The sequence below is a fragment of the Rhineura floridana genome, chromosome 6, assembly GCF_030035675.1.
Source record: "Rhineura floridana isolate rRhiFlo1 chromosome 6, rRhiFlo1.hap2, whole genome shotgun sequence".
Classification (NCBI taxonomy): domain Eukaryota; kingdom Metazoa; phylum Chordata; class Lepidosauria; order Squamata; family Rhineuridae; genus Rhineura; species Rhineura floridana.
Genome location: NC_084485.1, coordinates 155,192,692 through 155,210,641, shown reverse-complemented (window position 1 = coordinate 155,210,641; position 17,950 = coordinate 155,192,692). Strand labels below are relative to the sequence as shown.

General features: G+C 43.3%; 1 protein-coding gene across 3 annotated transcripts in view; it reads right to left on the bottom strand.

Annotated features, from left to right (window-relative positions):
• Positions 1–17,950, bottom strand: part of RALGPS2 (Ral GEF with PH domain and SH3 binding motif 2) — a 217,627-nt gene that overhangs the window by 154,459 nt on the left and 45,218 nt on the right. For 2 of the 3 annotated variants that reach the window (XM_061634215.1, XM_061634214.1), the window contains exon 3: positions 16,363–16,470. In XM_061634215.1, the coding sequence (XP_061490199.1) occupies positions 16,363–16,470 (108 nt within the window). Of the gene's footprint in view, positions 1–15,779; positions 15,872–16,362; positions 16,471–17,950 lie in introns of those variants that run through there. The other variant, XM_061634216.1, reaches the window with a different exon arrangement.

The window sequence follows — 17,950 nt, the reverse complement described above, 5'->3', positions numbered from 1 at the left end:
CATGCGACAGCTGATCTTCCCCTCCTCCAGCACGATCAACTGGAGTGCCAGGAGCTCCAGCCCCCCCTACAGCTGATTGCCCCACTGGCACCGTATTAGCAGAATGCCGAGAAGCGGGGTGCTGAGAAGCGGGGCCGTATTGTAGTCTTTTTTTGAAAAATGGTGCCCACAATTTAGATCATGTAAACACTGGAAGCAGTAACTAACTACAACCAACAAATTCAACACATGACAGAAAACTGGCCAGATACTCATATTTAATTTCAAAATAGATAATCTAAAATATTATCTAAATAAGGAGCTATCATAAATATCAAATCCCAACAGAACACTTAAGAGTTATTCACTAATAGGCAAAAAATATTGCAGTTTAAGAATGTACCTATAGCTCACAGATATTTCTATCAAACTTTAAAAAGCAGGGAAATTGAGTAGTTGTAGTAAATGCACCAGGGGAGCAGGAGACCGGACCTCCTCTCTGAGATCTTGTACTGCCCTACAAATTTGTCAAAATGCAAATTGGGTTGGTTTTTCACAGTCCAATTCACTTCCTGTCCAATCCACTTCCTGTGTAGCTTGGAAGAATTTGGTAACATGTGCCTCTGAGCATATGGGTAGTGGTGGCAACACCTGCCATCTCCAAAGAAGGAGAATTACATTTTTGTATGTTTGTTGGTGTTTGTCTTACTTTGCTTCTTTGCTGTGTTACTACTGTTTCTACAGAGAATCTAACCTAGAAAATTATATTTCTCTCATTATTCATCCTAGAAATCTATGTCAAATTGATTTTTATTAATTTCAAGACCTTTTTATTGGTCAATGTCACATAATGGTGAAGATAGCCTTTTGTTTCAAAACTGCAGTTTGATGTAAAATCAGACTGATTACAATATGTTGCTACTTAAGCAATGACTCCAGCTATTGAAATAAACAAACTTGGCCTACCCAAGATGCATGTTTTCAGCCTGCTATGCTTAACCTACTCCACTTAAGGAAAGGTGGGCACGGTCAATTAAAAACATAGAGCACACCTAGAATTTTGCTAGAATATATTTCACCTCCCACTGTTTTATCTTGTGCAAACTGAAGACACTCCTCGTGTCCACTGGAAATTATTCTGCAGAATAGTCAGTGCCATTATTCCATAATTGTTTTTGGAGCTTTTTTTTTAGTGTTGCAAAGTGTTGCTGTAGTTCACATATTCACAGAAACAGAAGCAAAAGAGAATGATTTACTATAGGAACCTTCACTAAAATTGAAAAGTAAATCAAATATATTTAAAGTGACTATCTGAACTATATCAACTGTCTTAATATTGTTGTTTCCACCCTGCTAAAACAAGATCAGCACAGCACAGCACATGTCTTGTTTCTGTTCTTTGGGTTGATTGCAGGTGTTGCCACCACTACCCATATGCTCAGAGGCACATGTTAATAAATTCTTCCAAGCTACACAGAAAGTAGATTGGACTGTGAAAGACCAACCCAAATTGTGTTTGCATTTTTACAAATTTGTTGGGCAGTACAGTATCTCAGAGAGGAGGTCAGGCCTCCTGCTCCCCTGGTGAATTCACTATAGCTAACCAATTTCCCTGATTTTTAAAGTGTGATACAAATATCTGTGGGCTATAGGTACGTTCTTAAACTGCAAGGTTTTTTGCCTATTAGTGAATTTCTCTGCTTTTTAATCCGGGAGGCAAGAAATGGGATCCTGTGCAAGTTTGCTGAGAATGGATTGATCATTTGCATGCTTATTGAGTTCAGTGGGATTTACTCCCCTGCAATCATGCTTAGGATAGGTGAAACTGACCATGGGGAGGGAGGCCTGGAGTGGGCAGGGGAGGAGGAAGAAGGAAGAGGGGAGGAGAGGAAGAAGGAAAGAGGCAGGGAGAGGAGAGGGGGAGGAGGGAAAAAGCAGGTCTGAGTATTTGCATGCTTATTGAGTTCAGTGGGATTTACCCCCGTGCAATCGTGACTAGTATAGATTATTTGAGCGCTGAGTTTTGAGGGACAGACTTTTCTTGGCAGCGCCTGGGTGGTGTGATGCAGCTTCCACTTCCCGATTATTGATCCAACTGTAGTCACTGGGATATCCAAACACTTGGATATTATTTTGTTCTCTTTTCCTCATGTATGCATTTGTATTACATTATCTTGCACTTCTGTAGAATGCTCTTTGGTCTTCATTTTCTTTCAGATTCACAGCCTGACCAAGGATCCTTCAACAGTGGGGGTTTTGTCCTGACAATGTGACAGCAACTTTAATGGCGCACAGGTGGAGGCCAATGGTAAGGTAACTGTGTCTTCAATAGGGCAATTGCTTTCATCTGTGTAACTGCGAGCTTCTACAGCACAGGGGTTGAACACTTATGCAAACAATGTTTCAGTTTTTTATGTTTCTTACAAACATATATATATATATAAACGTAATTGTGATTAACCAAACAGAGGTTTTTATTATATTAACAAAATGTTTCAGCATCCGCCTTCATCAGCTGCCAACATACAAATGCTGTTACCAAGGTGGCAGTTATAGAGCTTTGAGGATAGAATGCTCAGAGGGGCTTCATTTGCAGAAGCTAAGTAGTGGTGGTACTGTCCTCCAGTTTCAGGCCATGTGGTGCCAATGTGTCCAGAGAGTATATCCAAAAGTTCTTCCTTTTAGTCAGTGCTGCTGGATCTGCTGGCATCTCTATCGCTGTAATGGAAAAGTCCAACAGGCTGTGACCCTCGATGTTAAAATGCTTTGCAACTGGTTGCTCCACTTTTTTGGTCAAAATTGCTGATTTGTGGTTCCTGAAGTGTGTGCGTAGGTCAGTTGTGGTTTTTCCTACGTATTGGATATGACATTGTCAGGTCCAGGATGAGACTGAGGAACCAGACAAGTGGGTGAAAGCAATTCAGTTTTTATTAGAGTGACATCCACACAAACGCTGCGCCTTCTCATAAAGCACCACTGACTTACAGATCCTGCGACATGGAAAGATAGTTGACAGAGCGAAGTGCACTTTCCCGCCCAACTCTTAAGTAGGACCCAAACGGGCGCGAAGCCTTTCACTCCGCCTCAATCCACCCTCAGGGGCCACCTGTCTCCCCCTCCCCCTTTCTTGTCTCTTCACTCGTCGTTGAGTACGCGGTGAGGGGGGAAGCGCCAGCCCCTCCCCTTCTGAAGATTCCGACTCCGGTATGGGCGTAAGGGGAGGTCCGGGCGGAGGGGGAGGCGTGTGAACTTTCAAGGTTGGCTCCGAGACTCTGGCGCTCCCAGGATCTCCGTTGCTGGGCAACCCTATCTCTGGACATTCCTCTCCTCCTTCGCTCAAGTCTGACAGGGGGCTCCCCTCCCCCTCGTCTTCTGACTCTAAATCCCCGGGACCCCAATTCCATGTCCCGACATCATCCCCTCTTCCAGGCTGAGCCCCCCCCTCTAACTGGCTTGGGACGGTGGGGAAATAACTCATGAAACCGTTTCACTAACTCTGGAGCGTGCACATCAACGTCATTTTCCCAACTCCTATCTGCAGACCCGTACCCTTTCCAATGGATCAAATACTGCAATTTCTTGCGTCTTATTCGGGAGTCCAAGATGTCCTCAACTTCGTACTCCGTCTGCTCATTTACCCTGATCGGAGCCCCTGGAGGTTCCACTGGCCGCAACTCACTGGGGGGGCTGCTTTGGTGAGCAGAGATCGATGAAACACAGGGTGTACTTTGAATGAATCGGGTAACTTCAGCCGGTACGCCACCGGATTAATTTGAGTCTCTATTTCAAAAGGCCCCACCCTCTTATCTTGCAGTTTTCTGCATTTGCCTGGCATTGGGAGGAATCGAGTGGACAACCATACCTGGTCTCCTGCTTGAAGGGGGGGGGCTTCTCTCCGGTGTAAATCGGCAACTTGCTTGTACTCCGTCTTGGCTTCGTCCAGTTGTTGTTTCAGGGTCTGTTGGATGGCTTGTAACTCCTGTAGAAATTTTTCAGCGGCGGGCACCAACACTCCCTCCGAACTGCTAGGAAAGGCTTTAGGATGAAATCCATAATTTGCGAAGAACAGGGTTTGCTGAGTGCTGGAGTGTAAGGCGTTGTTGTAGGCAAACTCTGCAAAATGTAAATACGAAGTCCAGTCAGTTTGTTGGTAAGAAACGTAACAGCGTAAATATTTCTCCAAAACGGCATTCAAGCGTTCCGTCTGACCGTCTGTCTGGGGGTGATGGGCAGACGAGAGTTTTAACTCCGTCTGCAGCTGCTTCCAGAGCGCCCTCCAAAACTTAGCCGTAAACTGAGTCCCTCGGTCCGAGACTACACTGTTGGGCAATCCATGCAACCGGTAAACCTCCTTGATGAATAATTTGGCCGTTTCTTTCGCTTCTAAGGGCCCCGGGCAAGGGAGAAAATGTGCCATCTTGGTAAGTAGATCTACCACGACTAGAACGGCAGTCATCCCTTGTGACTTTGGTAGATCAGTTATAAAGTCCATGGAAAGGTCCTTCCAAGGCTCACTGGGGACCTTTAACTGTTGTAACACCCCTGCCGGTTTTCCCGTTTGATGTTTAGCTCGCATACAAACCAAACAGGATTTCACATAGTCCTCAACGTCCCGGCGCATCTTCGGCCACCAAAAGTCTTTAGCTATATTCTGAATGGTTTTGTAAATCCCGAAGTGTCCTGCAGTGACAGAGTCATGGCACTGGCGTAGAATTTTGAGTCTTAAGTCTCCCTCTGGCACGACCCTGGCCGTTTTAAACCACAACAACCCATCTTGCCAGTAGAAATTCACCTCTGAGCCTGGATCCTGCCCCGCCTCGTGAATGTACTGCTGCATGCCCGTCCCTTCCCGTTGCGCTCTTTTGAGCTCTTCCTCCCATGAAGGTTGGCATGATCCTAGTGTTAATTTCTCCAGCGGGATCACGTACTGTGGCTGGTCCTGGGGCTCACTCTCCTTAAATTGCGGCTGCCTGGACAAGGCGTCGGCTCTCTGATTCTTGGCTTGGGCGTGATACGTAATCCTGAAGTTGAACCTGGCGAAGAACTGGGACCATCTGATCTGCCTCTGGTTCAGCTTCCTGGCCATTTGCAGACTTTCCAGGTTCTTGTGGTCGGAACGCACTTCAATTTGATGGGAGACTCCCTCCAAATACTGCCTCCAGTTCTCGAAAGAGTCCTTAATGGCCAGTAACTCCTTCTCCCAGACCGTGTAGTTCTTCTCTGCAGGCTTTAACTTTCTAGAGAAGTATACGCAGGGGTACAACTCCTTTCCCTCGGGATCTCCTTGTAGCAAAACCCCCCCGATGGCAAAGTCCGAGGCATCAGCTTCCACTATGAAGGGACGGTTCGGATCAGCAAAGCGCAAAATGGGTTCGGTAGCGAATTTCTCTTTTAACTCCTCAAAAGCCTTCGTAGCGTGCTCCGTCCATTGGAACTTTTTCTTTCCCCTTAAACAGTCGGTCAGGGGAGCCGTTAGTTTGGAAAACCCCAGGATGAATTTCCTGTAGAAGTTAGCAAACCCTAGAAACCGTTGCACATCCTTTTTCGTGACGGGTTGCCCCCAGTCCTTTATGCAACTCACTTTCCCTGGGTCCATCTCCACTCCTCCCGCTGAGATTCGATACCCCAGGAAGTCCAAAGACTCGAGGTCAAACCCACATTTCTCCAACTTAGCATACAGGTGGTTTTCTCTCAGTCTCTTTAACACGGTTCTTACGTGTCGGTCGTGATCCTCTTGATTCTCCGAAAACACCAGGATATCATCTAAGTAACAGATTACATACATGTCCAGTAAGTCTCTAAATACATCGTTCATGAATTTTTGGGAAATTCCTGGACTTCCCGAAAGCCCGAACGGCATGACAAGGTATTCAAATTGACCGTAACACGTGAGGAACCCCGTTTTCCATTCATGTCCCTCCTTCATTCTGATTAGATTGTAGGCTCCCCGCAAGTCCAACTTCGTGAAAATCTTGGCTGAACGTAGCCGATCTAGCAACTCTGAGATTAAAGGCAGTGGGTAGCTGTTAGGGGTGGTGATCTGATTCAGTGCGCGGTAATCATTACACGGCCTGAGCTCCCCCCCTTCTTCTTCACGAACAACAAAGGCGCCCCGGCCAGAGACTGTGACGGGCGAATGAATCCTCGCTTCAGGTTCTTTTCCAAGAACTCCTTCAGAGCCACCCTTTCAGTCTCTGTGAGCGAGTAAATCCTTCCCGACGGTATGCTGGCCCCTGGCACAAGATCGATCGTACAGTCGTAAGGACGGTGGGGGGGTAAGGTTTCCGTTTCCTTTTCGTCAAACACATCTTGGAATTCCTCATACTTCGGAGGGAGCATCGCTGGCGTGCCCTCTTGTATGGCTCCCGCTAAGGTGTTCTTGATTCCTTCTGGTTGGCAGTTCTCCTGACAGTACTGAGATGTGAACCACACCACCGCCTCCTTCCAACTTATTTTAGGCTTGTGCATGGTGAGCCAGGGCATCCCCAGAATCACCTCAAAGCTTGAAAGATCTGACACGTGCAGTGAGATGAGCTCTTCATGCCCGGGAATTTGAAGCTTCAATTCCTCCGTGGCTTGCGTTACCCCCCCCTGACTTCAGGGGTCTCCCGTCAATGGTCTCCACGGAAAGGGGGGTGTCCAGTGTCCAGCTAGAGATGCCATAACGCTTGGCCAGCTTTGCGTCGATGAAGTTGGTGGAGGCTCCACTGTCGATTAAGGCAGTAGAGTTGAACATCACTCCTCTGGCAGTTGTAATCCGCACAGGTAGAACCAGCACTCCTTTGGAGGGAGGCTGGGTCATCGGGGGGCCTTTGTACAACGCTGCCCCCAGCCCACTGGCCTTCACGTGGACTGGGTGTTCTAGTTTTCCTTTGATGAGGTGGTAAGGGTGGTTCAAGCGGGCTGGGTGGAAGGCATTGTTGGCGAAATGCAACATTAAGTCTGCGTTTTGCCTGTTTCCTGTTCATCCGTTGACTTGTTGTCAGGTCCAGGATGAGACTGAGGAACCAGACCAGCGGGTGAAAGCAATTCAGTTTTTATTAGAGTGACATCCACACAAACGCTGCGCCTTCTCATAAAGCACCACTGACTTACAGATCCTGCGACATGGAAAGATAGTTGACAGAGCGAAGTGCACTTTCCCGCCCTTCTGAAGATTCCGACTCCGGTATGGGCGTAAGGGGAGGTCCGGGCGGAGGGGGAGGCGTGTGAACTTTCAAGGTTGGCTCCGAGACTCTGGCGCTCCCAGGATCTCCGTTGCTGGGCAACCCTATCTCTGGACATTCCTCTCCTTCTCCTTCGCTCAAGTCTGACAGGGGGCTCCCCTCCCCCTCATCTTCCGACTCTAAATCCCCGGGACCCCAATTCCGCGTCCCGACAGACATCCTGGTCTTTTGCACTCGATGATGTAAACTATATTGCAGGACCTGCAGGTGATGTTCTGTTTGATGTAATATGTCCTGCCTGTCCTAGTGCTTGTAAAAGTGGCTGTCTCCCTGAGGTACACACAGTGGAGTGACAAGGATGAGACCCTGGATTGGTGATAGGTGGCTTAAGCACAGTTCTCACTAACAGTCTGCGCAAATTAGGAGGCTGGCGAAATGCTATAACAGGAGGCCTGCTGATGGCTCTGGTAAGATATTCAGAGTTTGCCACCAATGGGTAGCTCTCCTTGATTGCTCGGTGATAGTTAGGAGATGCTGGATGGAAATCTACCACAAATGGAATCCATTGCTCACTGCTCTTTGACACCTCAGTATGATGGGGGAGGTTTTCTCTGGACAAAATGGAGGCTCGGTGGATGTTGCAATTCATAATATGTGGAGAATATCCACTTCGAAGAAGGTGTTCTTTAAGCTCACTGATCCTTCTCTGGTATTTATCTTCAGTGTTGCAAATAAGTTTGATTCTCAGAGCTAAGCTATACATAATGTTCTTCTTTATATGCCTAGGATGGCAGGATTTCCAGTTTAAATAGGTGTGGGCATCAGTGGGTTTGCTGTAGAGATCAGTGGCTATTTTGTTGTTTTCAATGGTAAGAAGGACATCCAGAAAAGGAATGTGCAGACTGTCATTTGTACTATTAAATGTAAACTTAATAGAGGGATGGATAGAGTTGATGTAATTTTTAAATTGTTCCAAACTCTCTTTACCATTCGTCCAGACCATAAAGATGTCGTCAATGTATCGCCACCATATAAGTGGTTTGTTGATGGCCTTTTTGAGGATCTCCTGTTCCAGTTTACCTATAAAGAGATTCGCACATGATGGAGCCATGCGAGTCCCTATAGTTGTGCCTTGTAGTTGCAGGTAGTGTTCTCCATTGAATGTAAAGTTGTTACAAGTCAGGACTAGGGTAGCTAAAGTTGTGAGAACCTCTGTTGGAGGATTGTTCATATCTCTGGTGTTAAGGAACTCATTTAAAGCCTGAATCCCATCATTATGTGGTACATTGGTGTAAAGAGATGTGACATCTAAAGTAGCTAGTATAGTATTGTTGTGGAATTGATACTGCCTGTTTAAAGACTCAATTTTAAGCAAGAAGTCCTTGGTGTCTTTGATATATGATGGGAGGTTTTGCACCAAATTTTGTAAATTTAAGTCAATGTACAGAGAAATCCTTTCAGTAGCTGTGTTGTTACCTGAAACAATTGGGCGACCAGGATTGTTGGCTTTGTGGATTTTAGGCAGCATGTAAAACCTTCCAGGGGTGGGATTTGGATTAACAAGGAGATCAGCAGTTTCCTCTTTAAGAAGTTTCCTACTTGTAAGGTTTTGTATAGATGTAATGATACAAGTATTGAGATCTGTGGTGATGTCTTTGTCAAGAAATTTATATGTTGTTTCATCCTTTAGTTGTCTTTGACCTTCTGCTATATAGTCTGTAGTGTTAAGTACCACAACAGCACCACCCTTATCTGCAGGCTTGATGACAATATCCCTTCTCATCTGAAGGTTCCTTAGGGCTATTCTTTCTTCTTTTGAAAGGTTGTCGTGAGTAGGAGTTGGTGTGTGATTGTTGATGACTCTGTTTATTGGTAAGGCAAAGGTTTCTAGGACTGGATTCCTGTTAATGTTCGGTGTCCAAGTTTTAGGTGCCAGAAACTGTAGCAGAGGATCTCTATTGTAGAGGTCTATGTTGTTCTTAGAGTCATCATAAAAAAATTCAGCCAACCTACATCTCCTTTCAAATGCTTTGATGTCACATTTCATCTGTGCTATATTGTGCTCTCTAGGTGTTGGGCAGAAGTTGAGACCTTTCGATAGAAGCCTAATTTCATTAGGTGACATTTTGCCTGCAGTGAGATCTATTATTGTTGTGGAGTCATTTCTGTAAGTTATGTCAGGTGATCTTGTTATACATGTAGGCTATATAAGCTATAATACAACGTCTGAAGGAGTTATATCAATGAGATGTAACTGGAGACCTATTAACATAGCCATCATCCAAGTCTATGCTCCAATGGCAAACACAGAAGAAGAGGAATTGGAAAGATTTTACGCAGAAGTACAGGAAGAAACTGATCCCACACCAAAACAAGATGTGCTGATAATCATGGGGGACTGGAATGCAAAAGCAGGGAACAGAGAAGAACTAGGAAGTGTGGGGAAATGGGGCTTAGGAGATAGAAATGAAGCAGGAAAAAGACACTGAATTCTGTGAAACCAGTAATTTCTTTCTTGCAAGCACATTTTTTGAGCAACCAAAAAGATGACTGTACACGTGGACATCACCAAATGGTCAATATAGGAATCAAATTGATTATATAATTGGTAGCAGAAGATGGAGAAGTTCCATACTTTCTGCAAAAACAAGGCCAGGAGCAGACTGCGGTACAGATCATTAACTGGTAATATCAAAAATCAGAATAAAGCTAAAGAAGAACAAAGAAATCATAATGCCAAAATACAATTTAAATAACATCCAAGAAGAATATAAAGATCAAATAAGGAACAGATTTGAGGCTTTACACTTGTTGACAGAGAACCAGAAGAACTATGGAGTGAAGTCAGAAACATTATCAGGGAAGAATGCAAAAAGATAATGAAAATGGACTGCCTTCAAGTCAATCCTGACTTATCACTACCCTATGAATAGGGTTTTCATGTAAGCAGTATTCAGTGGGGGTTTACCATTGCCTCCCTCTGAGGCTAGTCCTCCCCAGCTGGTTAGGGCCTGCTCAGCTTGACACAGCTGCACAGGTCAGCCGCTTCTTTGTCCGCAACTGCCAGCTAGGGGGCAACTGGGCTCCTTGGGATTATGCAGCTTGCCCACGGCTGCATAGGTGGCAGGGCATGTAACCCCTAAGCCACTCACTGTGGGGGTGATCTTTAGCTGGCACTTTACACCCAGGAGACACGAGCAGGGATTTCAACTCACAGACTCTGGACTCCCAGCCAGGCTCTCCTCCCCACTGTGCTATACCAGCTGTTACCTCTAGTTAAAAAAAGGGAAAATGGGTAACTGAAGGAACTCTTAAAATCGTTAAAGAGAGAATCAAAAGGAGATAGAAACACGGTCAGAACCCTAAATGCAACTATACAGCAACTAGTATGTAGGGCAAAGAGAACTATTACAATAGTTATTGTATAGAAATAGAAGAGGACAACAAAAAGGGAAGAACAACAGTCCTATTCCAAGAGATTAGAGAAATTAAAGGGAAATTTAAACCAGAGCAGGGATGCTGAATAAGCAACAGGGGAGCACACTGACTGACCGAGATAAAATAAAAGGAAGATGGAAGCAATACAGTGAGGAACTCTATAAAAGAGATGCAAGGATGAAAGATTAATTCATGGAGGAACTGTATGATTAAGAACCAGGAATCTTAGAATGTGAGGTGAAAGCTGCTCTTAAAATACTTGGAAGAAACAAATCACCAGGTACAGATGGCATACCAATAGAGTTGCTACAAGCTAATGAGACCGAATCTGCCAAATTTTCACAAAAATCTGTCAACAAATATGGAAAACAAAACAATGGCCCACAGACTGGAAGAGTTCTATATCCCAATTCCAATTGCCTTAATATGCCATGCAAGTAAAGTAATGCTCAAGATTCTACAACAAAGGCTCTTACCATATATGGAGTGAGAAATGCCAGACGTCCAAGCTGGATTTAGAAAGATAAGAGGCACCAGAGATCACGTCACAAACATACGTTGGATAATGGAATGGACCAAGACATTTCAGAAGGAAATCACCCTGTGTTTCATAGACTACAGCAAAGCCTTTGACTGTGTAGATCATGAAAAACTATGGAATGCTTTAGAAGAAATGGGGTGCCACAGCATCTGATTATCCTGATGCACAATTTATACTCTGGACAAGAGGCTACTGTAAGGACAGAATATGGATTGGTTCCCAGTCGGAAAGGGTGAGAGACAAGGGTGTATTTTATCACCCTATTTGTTTAATCTATATGCAGAACATATCGTACGGAAAGCAGGATTGGATCAAGATGAAGGAGGTGTGAAAATTGGAGGGAGAAATATCAATAATTTAAAATATGCAGATGATACCATAACGCTACCAGAAACCAGTAATGATTTGAAACGAATGCTGATGAAAGTTAAAGAGATAAGCACAAAAGCAGGACTACAGCTGAACATCAAGAAGACTAAAGTAATGACAACAGAAGATTTATGTAACTTTCAAGTTGACAACGAGGACATTGAATTTGTCAAGGATTATCAATAAGGATTGGCATAGTCATTAATCAAAATGGAGACAATAGTCATGAAATCAGAAGAAGCCTAGGACTGGGGAGGGTAGCTATGAGAGAACTAGAAAAGGTCCTCAAATGCAAAGATATACCACTGAACGCTAAAGTCAGGATCATTCAGACCATGGTATTCCCAATCTCTGTGTATGGATGTGGAAGTTGGACAGTGAAAAAAGCGGATAAGAGAAAAATCAACTCATTTCAAATGTAGTCTTGGAGGAGAGCTTGCACATACCCAGGCAAGGCTCATACGGAAGAAGGTGTTCCTTCAGATAGCATGGTCCAGGCTGCTTGTGGATCATACCCAGCATTTTGAATACATAAGCAATTTGTATGACATGTGTAAGTCAGGGCAGAATTATAATTGATATGGGCTGCAATCAAAAATGACAGCTGCTTAATTCTAGAGATAATTTACATGCTATTAAAGTACACAGATCTCTCACTGACAGAAGGAAAATGTGGATTTAAGATTTATCTTACATTATACAAGCAAATTGAATAAATCTGGTACACTAGAGATATTTTTCTAAGTATAGGTTTCAGAGACTTCCTTCACTTAAATCAAGCCAATCAATCTCTTCTAAACATTTATCATATGATTATATACAACTGAAAGAAAGCTCACCATGGTTATGGGTACAATAGAAGCCAACAGAAACAACCTTAAGCCCAAATTTAATTTAACAGTATAAATCTCTGGGCATCATTTTCATTTAGATAAACTCTTTAATATCAACTATATTGTCCCTAATAATTATCAGTTTAAGCTTAATGATAAAATGATCTCACAAACAGCAAGTCTACCAGATTAAAAGATTTTTAATCCTTGAGAAATTGATGATCTCTAGTGTTGATTCCTTTTACACCACAGTTCCCACTGGCACCTTCTGAAAATAGTAAAATAAAAGCACACAAAACTATTATATTGGATATAAAGAGGCTGAGTAGTAAAATAATCTAATTTTTCTAAAAAAAAAAACTTCCAAAATGTTGTTTGTCTTTGTGTGTGTGTTTGCCAGGGTAGGGTTGCAATAATTCCTGCAGTCTTTCCATCAAACATTTGAACAATTCCCCCACAGAACACCTGCACAGGAGAGGTGTTATTGGAAATTCACACACTTTACACTCCTGTCTCCTACCAGTGTAACACACTCAGCAGTAGTTACAAACCATGACAAAAGACAGATTTGTTGAAATAGCAGTTTAACAGTATACTGTGAATTTTTATATTTAGGTCTAGGACCAATTTGTCACTTTCTCTCTCAGTTTCTCAATTTTCCAATCTTAAATTGAGTTTGCTCCATTTCTGCATCAGTTTGCATACAACTTGTATTGACTTTATTTTTAAATTGCATTTTTATGCACATTCCTAAGTCATTCCAGTTGGAAACTGTATTAACATTAACCATGATTAGTTCAACAAAACAGCTTCAGAAACCAGACTGAAATTCACTTGTTTGAAACTAACCATAGTTAATGTTAATCTGGACAATACATGGTCAACTGAAAGCAAAACCTTCCAAACTCCCCCTCTCTTGAAGCTGGGAGGAGAACAGAGGAGGGGGGAGTATGTGAACTGGAGGCTCAGTGCAGTTCATTTCCTGCTCCTGCATGCCCTGCTAAACCATGGTTTAGTGTGATGAGAATATGGAAATATGAGACCCATCATGCACCTCTAACCATTAAGAGCTACACTCATATTTTCTTCAGCCATAGGTCCTTGTGGAGGAGACCAAGCATAATTTCTAAAATGTATACACACAAAAGCAATGGATATGACTTTCACACAGTAGATTCCTCAAGGAGGATAGTTGAGAAATCTTTTTCTGTCGTAGAAGGATTAAACAAAATTTAGCTAAATGAAAATTTAACTGTCACTTTTACACCAAGGCCAAACTCTAGACCACTCAAGAGAATCATGCAACGTTCTGCAATGAAGGGTGGTAGCTAAAAAGAAAAAAAAGCCTGGCTGTACTGCAAAAACAATCCTAGAAGGCCAAGGGTACTTTGGTCTTTGTTTGTTTTTTTTCCAAGCAAGAAGCAGAGTATAATACTGTTGAAACACAAATGCATCTGTGGCAAAGAATGAACAAGAGAATCCCCAGCTGCAGAGGAGTAGAGGTTATGGGAGTCTGCTGGGGTGGACCCCATTGCACAAGCAGCCTTCCACTCACATGTCTGTATACAAGCCATTTTTAAAATTAACTTATATCTCACTTTATGGTCCTAGTGGAGTTCCCATTGTAGCTCAGAAACAAAATCACAAGCAAACAAGCAAGCTTTTTAGTAAAAACTTCAAAATCCACTGTTGGGCAATACCTTTATTGGGACCCACCAAAATGCCACAAAAGTGTGGCAAGCTTTTGAGTTCTCCAGAACTCTTCATCAGGCATGATGTTATATAAAGTGGGGAGCGAGGGGGATGAAGGGGGATGAGGAAACACAAAAACTAAAATACAAACATTAGACGTAGTGAAGAGGTCAGCTTGCAGTTGCCATGACAGAGAATGAAGGCTGAGTAAGTCCTTCCCAAATGCTATAGGTTTTTGGGATGAAGAAGCAATGGCTATAATCCAGACTTTGTAGGTAAATGTTTGGGGTGGGGGATTTTGCTCGAGTCCCAGGCGGGAGGGGGACATGTGCATATTGGAGAGGGCTCCTGTGGGGAGGGTGGGGGGCCACAATATTGAGAGGCTAGGCGGCAGATGCTGGAGGGGTGTGAGGGGCAGGCCAGGCCAGTTTCGGGGAACAAGGGATAGATGCATAATATCCATCTCCTGTTCCGGGCCTGCTCACCACCAGAAGACAAGTGGGGGATGTACGACTCCATCCAACCTTCTACTGCTGTTATGTAACACCAGGTCTGTGGTACAGAAAACATCGCTCATCCATGACATGATCGTGGATGAGAACACAGACCTAATGTGTATTACGGAGACCTGGCTGGATGAGGCCTCAGCTCCTGTGCTTGAGGCCATGTGTCCAGCCGGTTTCCAGTACGCGCAGCAGCCGAGGGTTGGTAGGCGGGGAGTGGGAGTGGCAGTCATCTACCGGAGGTCCTTGAGTTTTGCCAGACTCCCTCTCCATGAGACCAAGTTTGTTGACTGCATGTACTGGAGGTTGGGCCCTAAGGGCAGTCTAGGGATTCTGCTTGTGTACCGCCCACCCTGCTGCACGGCAGACTCCCTGACCGAGGTGCTCGAGGTTGTCTCGGGCGTGCGGGTTCTCTCCCCCAACCTTTTGGTTTTGGGGGACTTTAACCTGCATGCCGAGGCAGCTCTCATTGTGGCCCCCACCCTCTGGAATTCTCTGCCCTATGACATCCACCATGCCTCCTCCCTGGCAGGTTTCCGCCGAGAATTGAAAACCTGGCTGTTTCGGCGGGCCTATGGGACTTTTTGGTAATCTCGTTTTATTCTGTAAAGATGTGGGTGGGTTTTGATTATGTAGAGTTGCTGTTCATTTGTATTTATATGTTATTTTATTCTTTTGTACGTCGCCTAGAGTGGCTGTTCATACGGCCAGATAGGCGACTTAGAAATAAAATTTATTATTATTATTATTATTATTATTATTGGTAATTCCACTTCCATGAGTTGAATTATTAAATCCAGCATCATACTGTGCTCAGTCTTTTTCTCCGCCCTAAATATTTCCTAGGCTTTCAACAGGCCTGCAGTCTAGTGCCTTGCAGATTAGTGCACATTATAAAAACAGATAAATTAAAATTTCTGCAATTTCTTTATCAAAATTCGTATCTTAAACTTTCAGTTTCAAAGAATCCTGTCCTAGTATTACATTTGAATCAGGAATTGTGGTTTAAAGTACTGTGGCTGGTTAAGTAAGCCAGCTTCATAACCCATGGTTCAAAATTGGCTTGTTTACAAACTCAGAAGTTTGTTCTGGTTAATTTGTAATGTTAAACCAGAGTTTTTTTAAAATTGAAAGTAAACACCGCAAAAGGCCTCCTAGGCACAGAGGAGAAGAGGGACGGTAGGAGCACGTGATCCCAAGTCTTTTCTCAGGCTCATTCTCGCTAACGCGTATAGCACTAAATATGTTTTAGTATTACCTGCAAACCAGCTCATTATCTGCTCTCCGCACACTTATAGCAGATCACCAAACCAACAAAAAAGCATTGATGTTTTCTCTTTACCAGAGATACTGCAATTAAAAAGGAATACCATTAGGGCAAGTGTCGAGAAGCTTTGGCACTCCAGATGTTGCTGAACCACCACTCCCATCAGCCCCAGCAAGCATGGCCAATAGCCAGGGCTGATGGGAATTGTAGTTCATTCTGGACAACCTGAGGCTGCCAACAGCTGCTTGAGGGTGTACCTTCCCCACAGGGAATCCCACATAACAACAGAGTTGACACCGCATCTCTATCCCATGGAGTGTCCCCCTTGACTTCTTCCTGCACTCTTGTGGTAGTGAGGAAAGGCACACCTCACCAATATATAACTGAAACCCCACTTTCAATACAACTGCCTAAAACAATGTAATAAACACGGGGAAAGGAGATGGAAAGTGTAGACAGGCAGGAAAAAAGTGATTAATGCTGAAGTCTTATATATAGTTACCTGGGAGTAACTCTTACTGAACTCAATGGGGCTTATTTACATTAGCAAAACATTTACTTGTTAATTACTTACTGCATATTCCTCGGGTGTAACCTTTAGAACATCAAATACCACTGCATCAAAACTTTTCTTCAGTTCAGCAGAACCTTTGTCACTTAATGACTCCGAGCTGCTACTCTTCTGACAAAACACAAAGATACAAAATTGAAAAGGTGAATGTGTACCTGCTCAAAAAGCAAGTCTATCAGAAGAGCATGTCACAAGCAGAAAGGAACCAGTAGATCATGAATGGGGAAAATGGCATCCTCCAGATGTCCCTCTATACTCCCAGAAGCCCCAGCCATGATGGCCAATCGTCAGGGATGATGGGGTAATCCATGGAATGTTACGTCCAAACTTGCCCATTATATTAGCATCTGTCCAAAGCACCAAAGAAAAGTTTTACCTGCTAGGTTAGATCTTGATTTCCCCACAGCCCTTACTATAAGTAAAGGCATGTTGTCTACCTATTATTATTCATTACATTTGTTAAGTCACTTGATAAAAAAGTCTCCAAGCGACTTAACAAGATAAAACACAAACAGATAAAATCAATTAAAAATGAAAAAATGTAAAACAATATACAATACAGCACAATAATAAGGACCAGTCCTAAAAGATGAGCACTGCAGTAGAGACTGCAGTAGAGATCTTAACTTCCAACGGCCTAGGAGAAAAATATCTTTGCCTGGAGCCTAAATACTGACAATGATGATGCCAAGCACATTCCCTGGGAACACCATTCCACAAATGGGGATGGGGGACCCCTGAAAAGCCAGTTCTCATGTACTTATACAGCACCACATTTTCATAGGCATCATATAGTTCAAAAAGTATAAAACTGTGCTGGAATGTGAATTGGGACACAGAGCTTGCACCCATACAATGGATCCAATCTACCTATTTCAGGAATAGTTTAACTGGACATCTCTTGGGCATGGAGAAACCAGTGCAAAGTCTGGCAAAGAATAAATACACTGTGGCAATCTGATATGTGTGAAGCTGAACCTGCCATCAACTGGTGAGAATATATTTGCAAGAGAAAAAACAACAAACTTCTATTGCATGCCTACTGAACTCTTTAGATGATATTTGATTAAAAAATGGAAGACATCACTTCTTGTTAGACATGATGCACTGATTAATATGACAGGGGACTGACCATCTTTCTAGTCTGAAGTGCTATTACACATTTATCTAATGCTCTAGATAGCTCTCTTCTATTAATGGTGACTTCTACTTTTTAATTATATCCTAGGTTTTGCAAGAAGGCTACTTATTTAGAACAACCTTGCAAAGAATCTATAAAAAAAATTGTAAGTCCACACACGTCATTTGTGACAATGTAACAGCCTGAAAGAAGCAGCAATGAGAATTGACCAAAGCTGCCTTGTGGACTGCTTGGAAGAGATTCTTACTCACCAAAGGTAATCAGGTGAGTGGCTATTAACAAGGCTAATTCAAAAATGGCAATACTGTACTCTAAAACAGTTTCAGTATTTCTTCAAGTATCTTTTTACTGGCCAAGATCTGCTGCAATAGAATAGACAGGAAATTTATTTTTATTTTATTTATTTAATTCAATTTTTATACCGCCCATAGCAAAGCTCTCTGGGCGGTG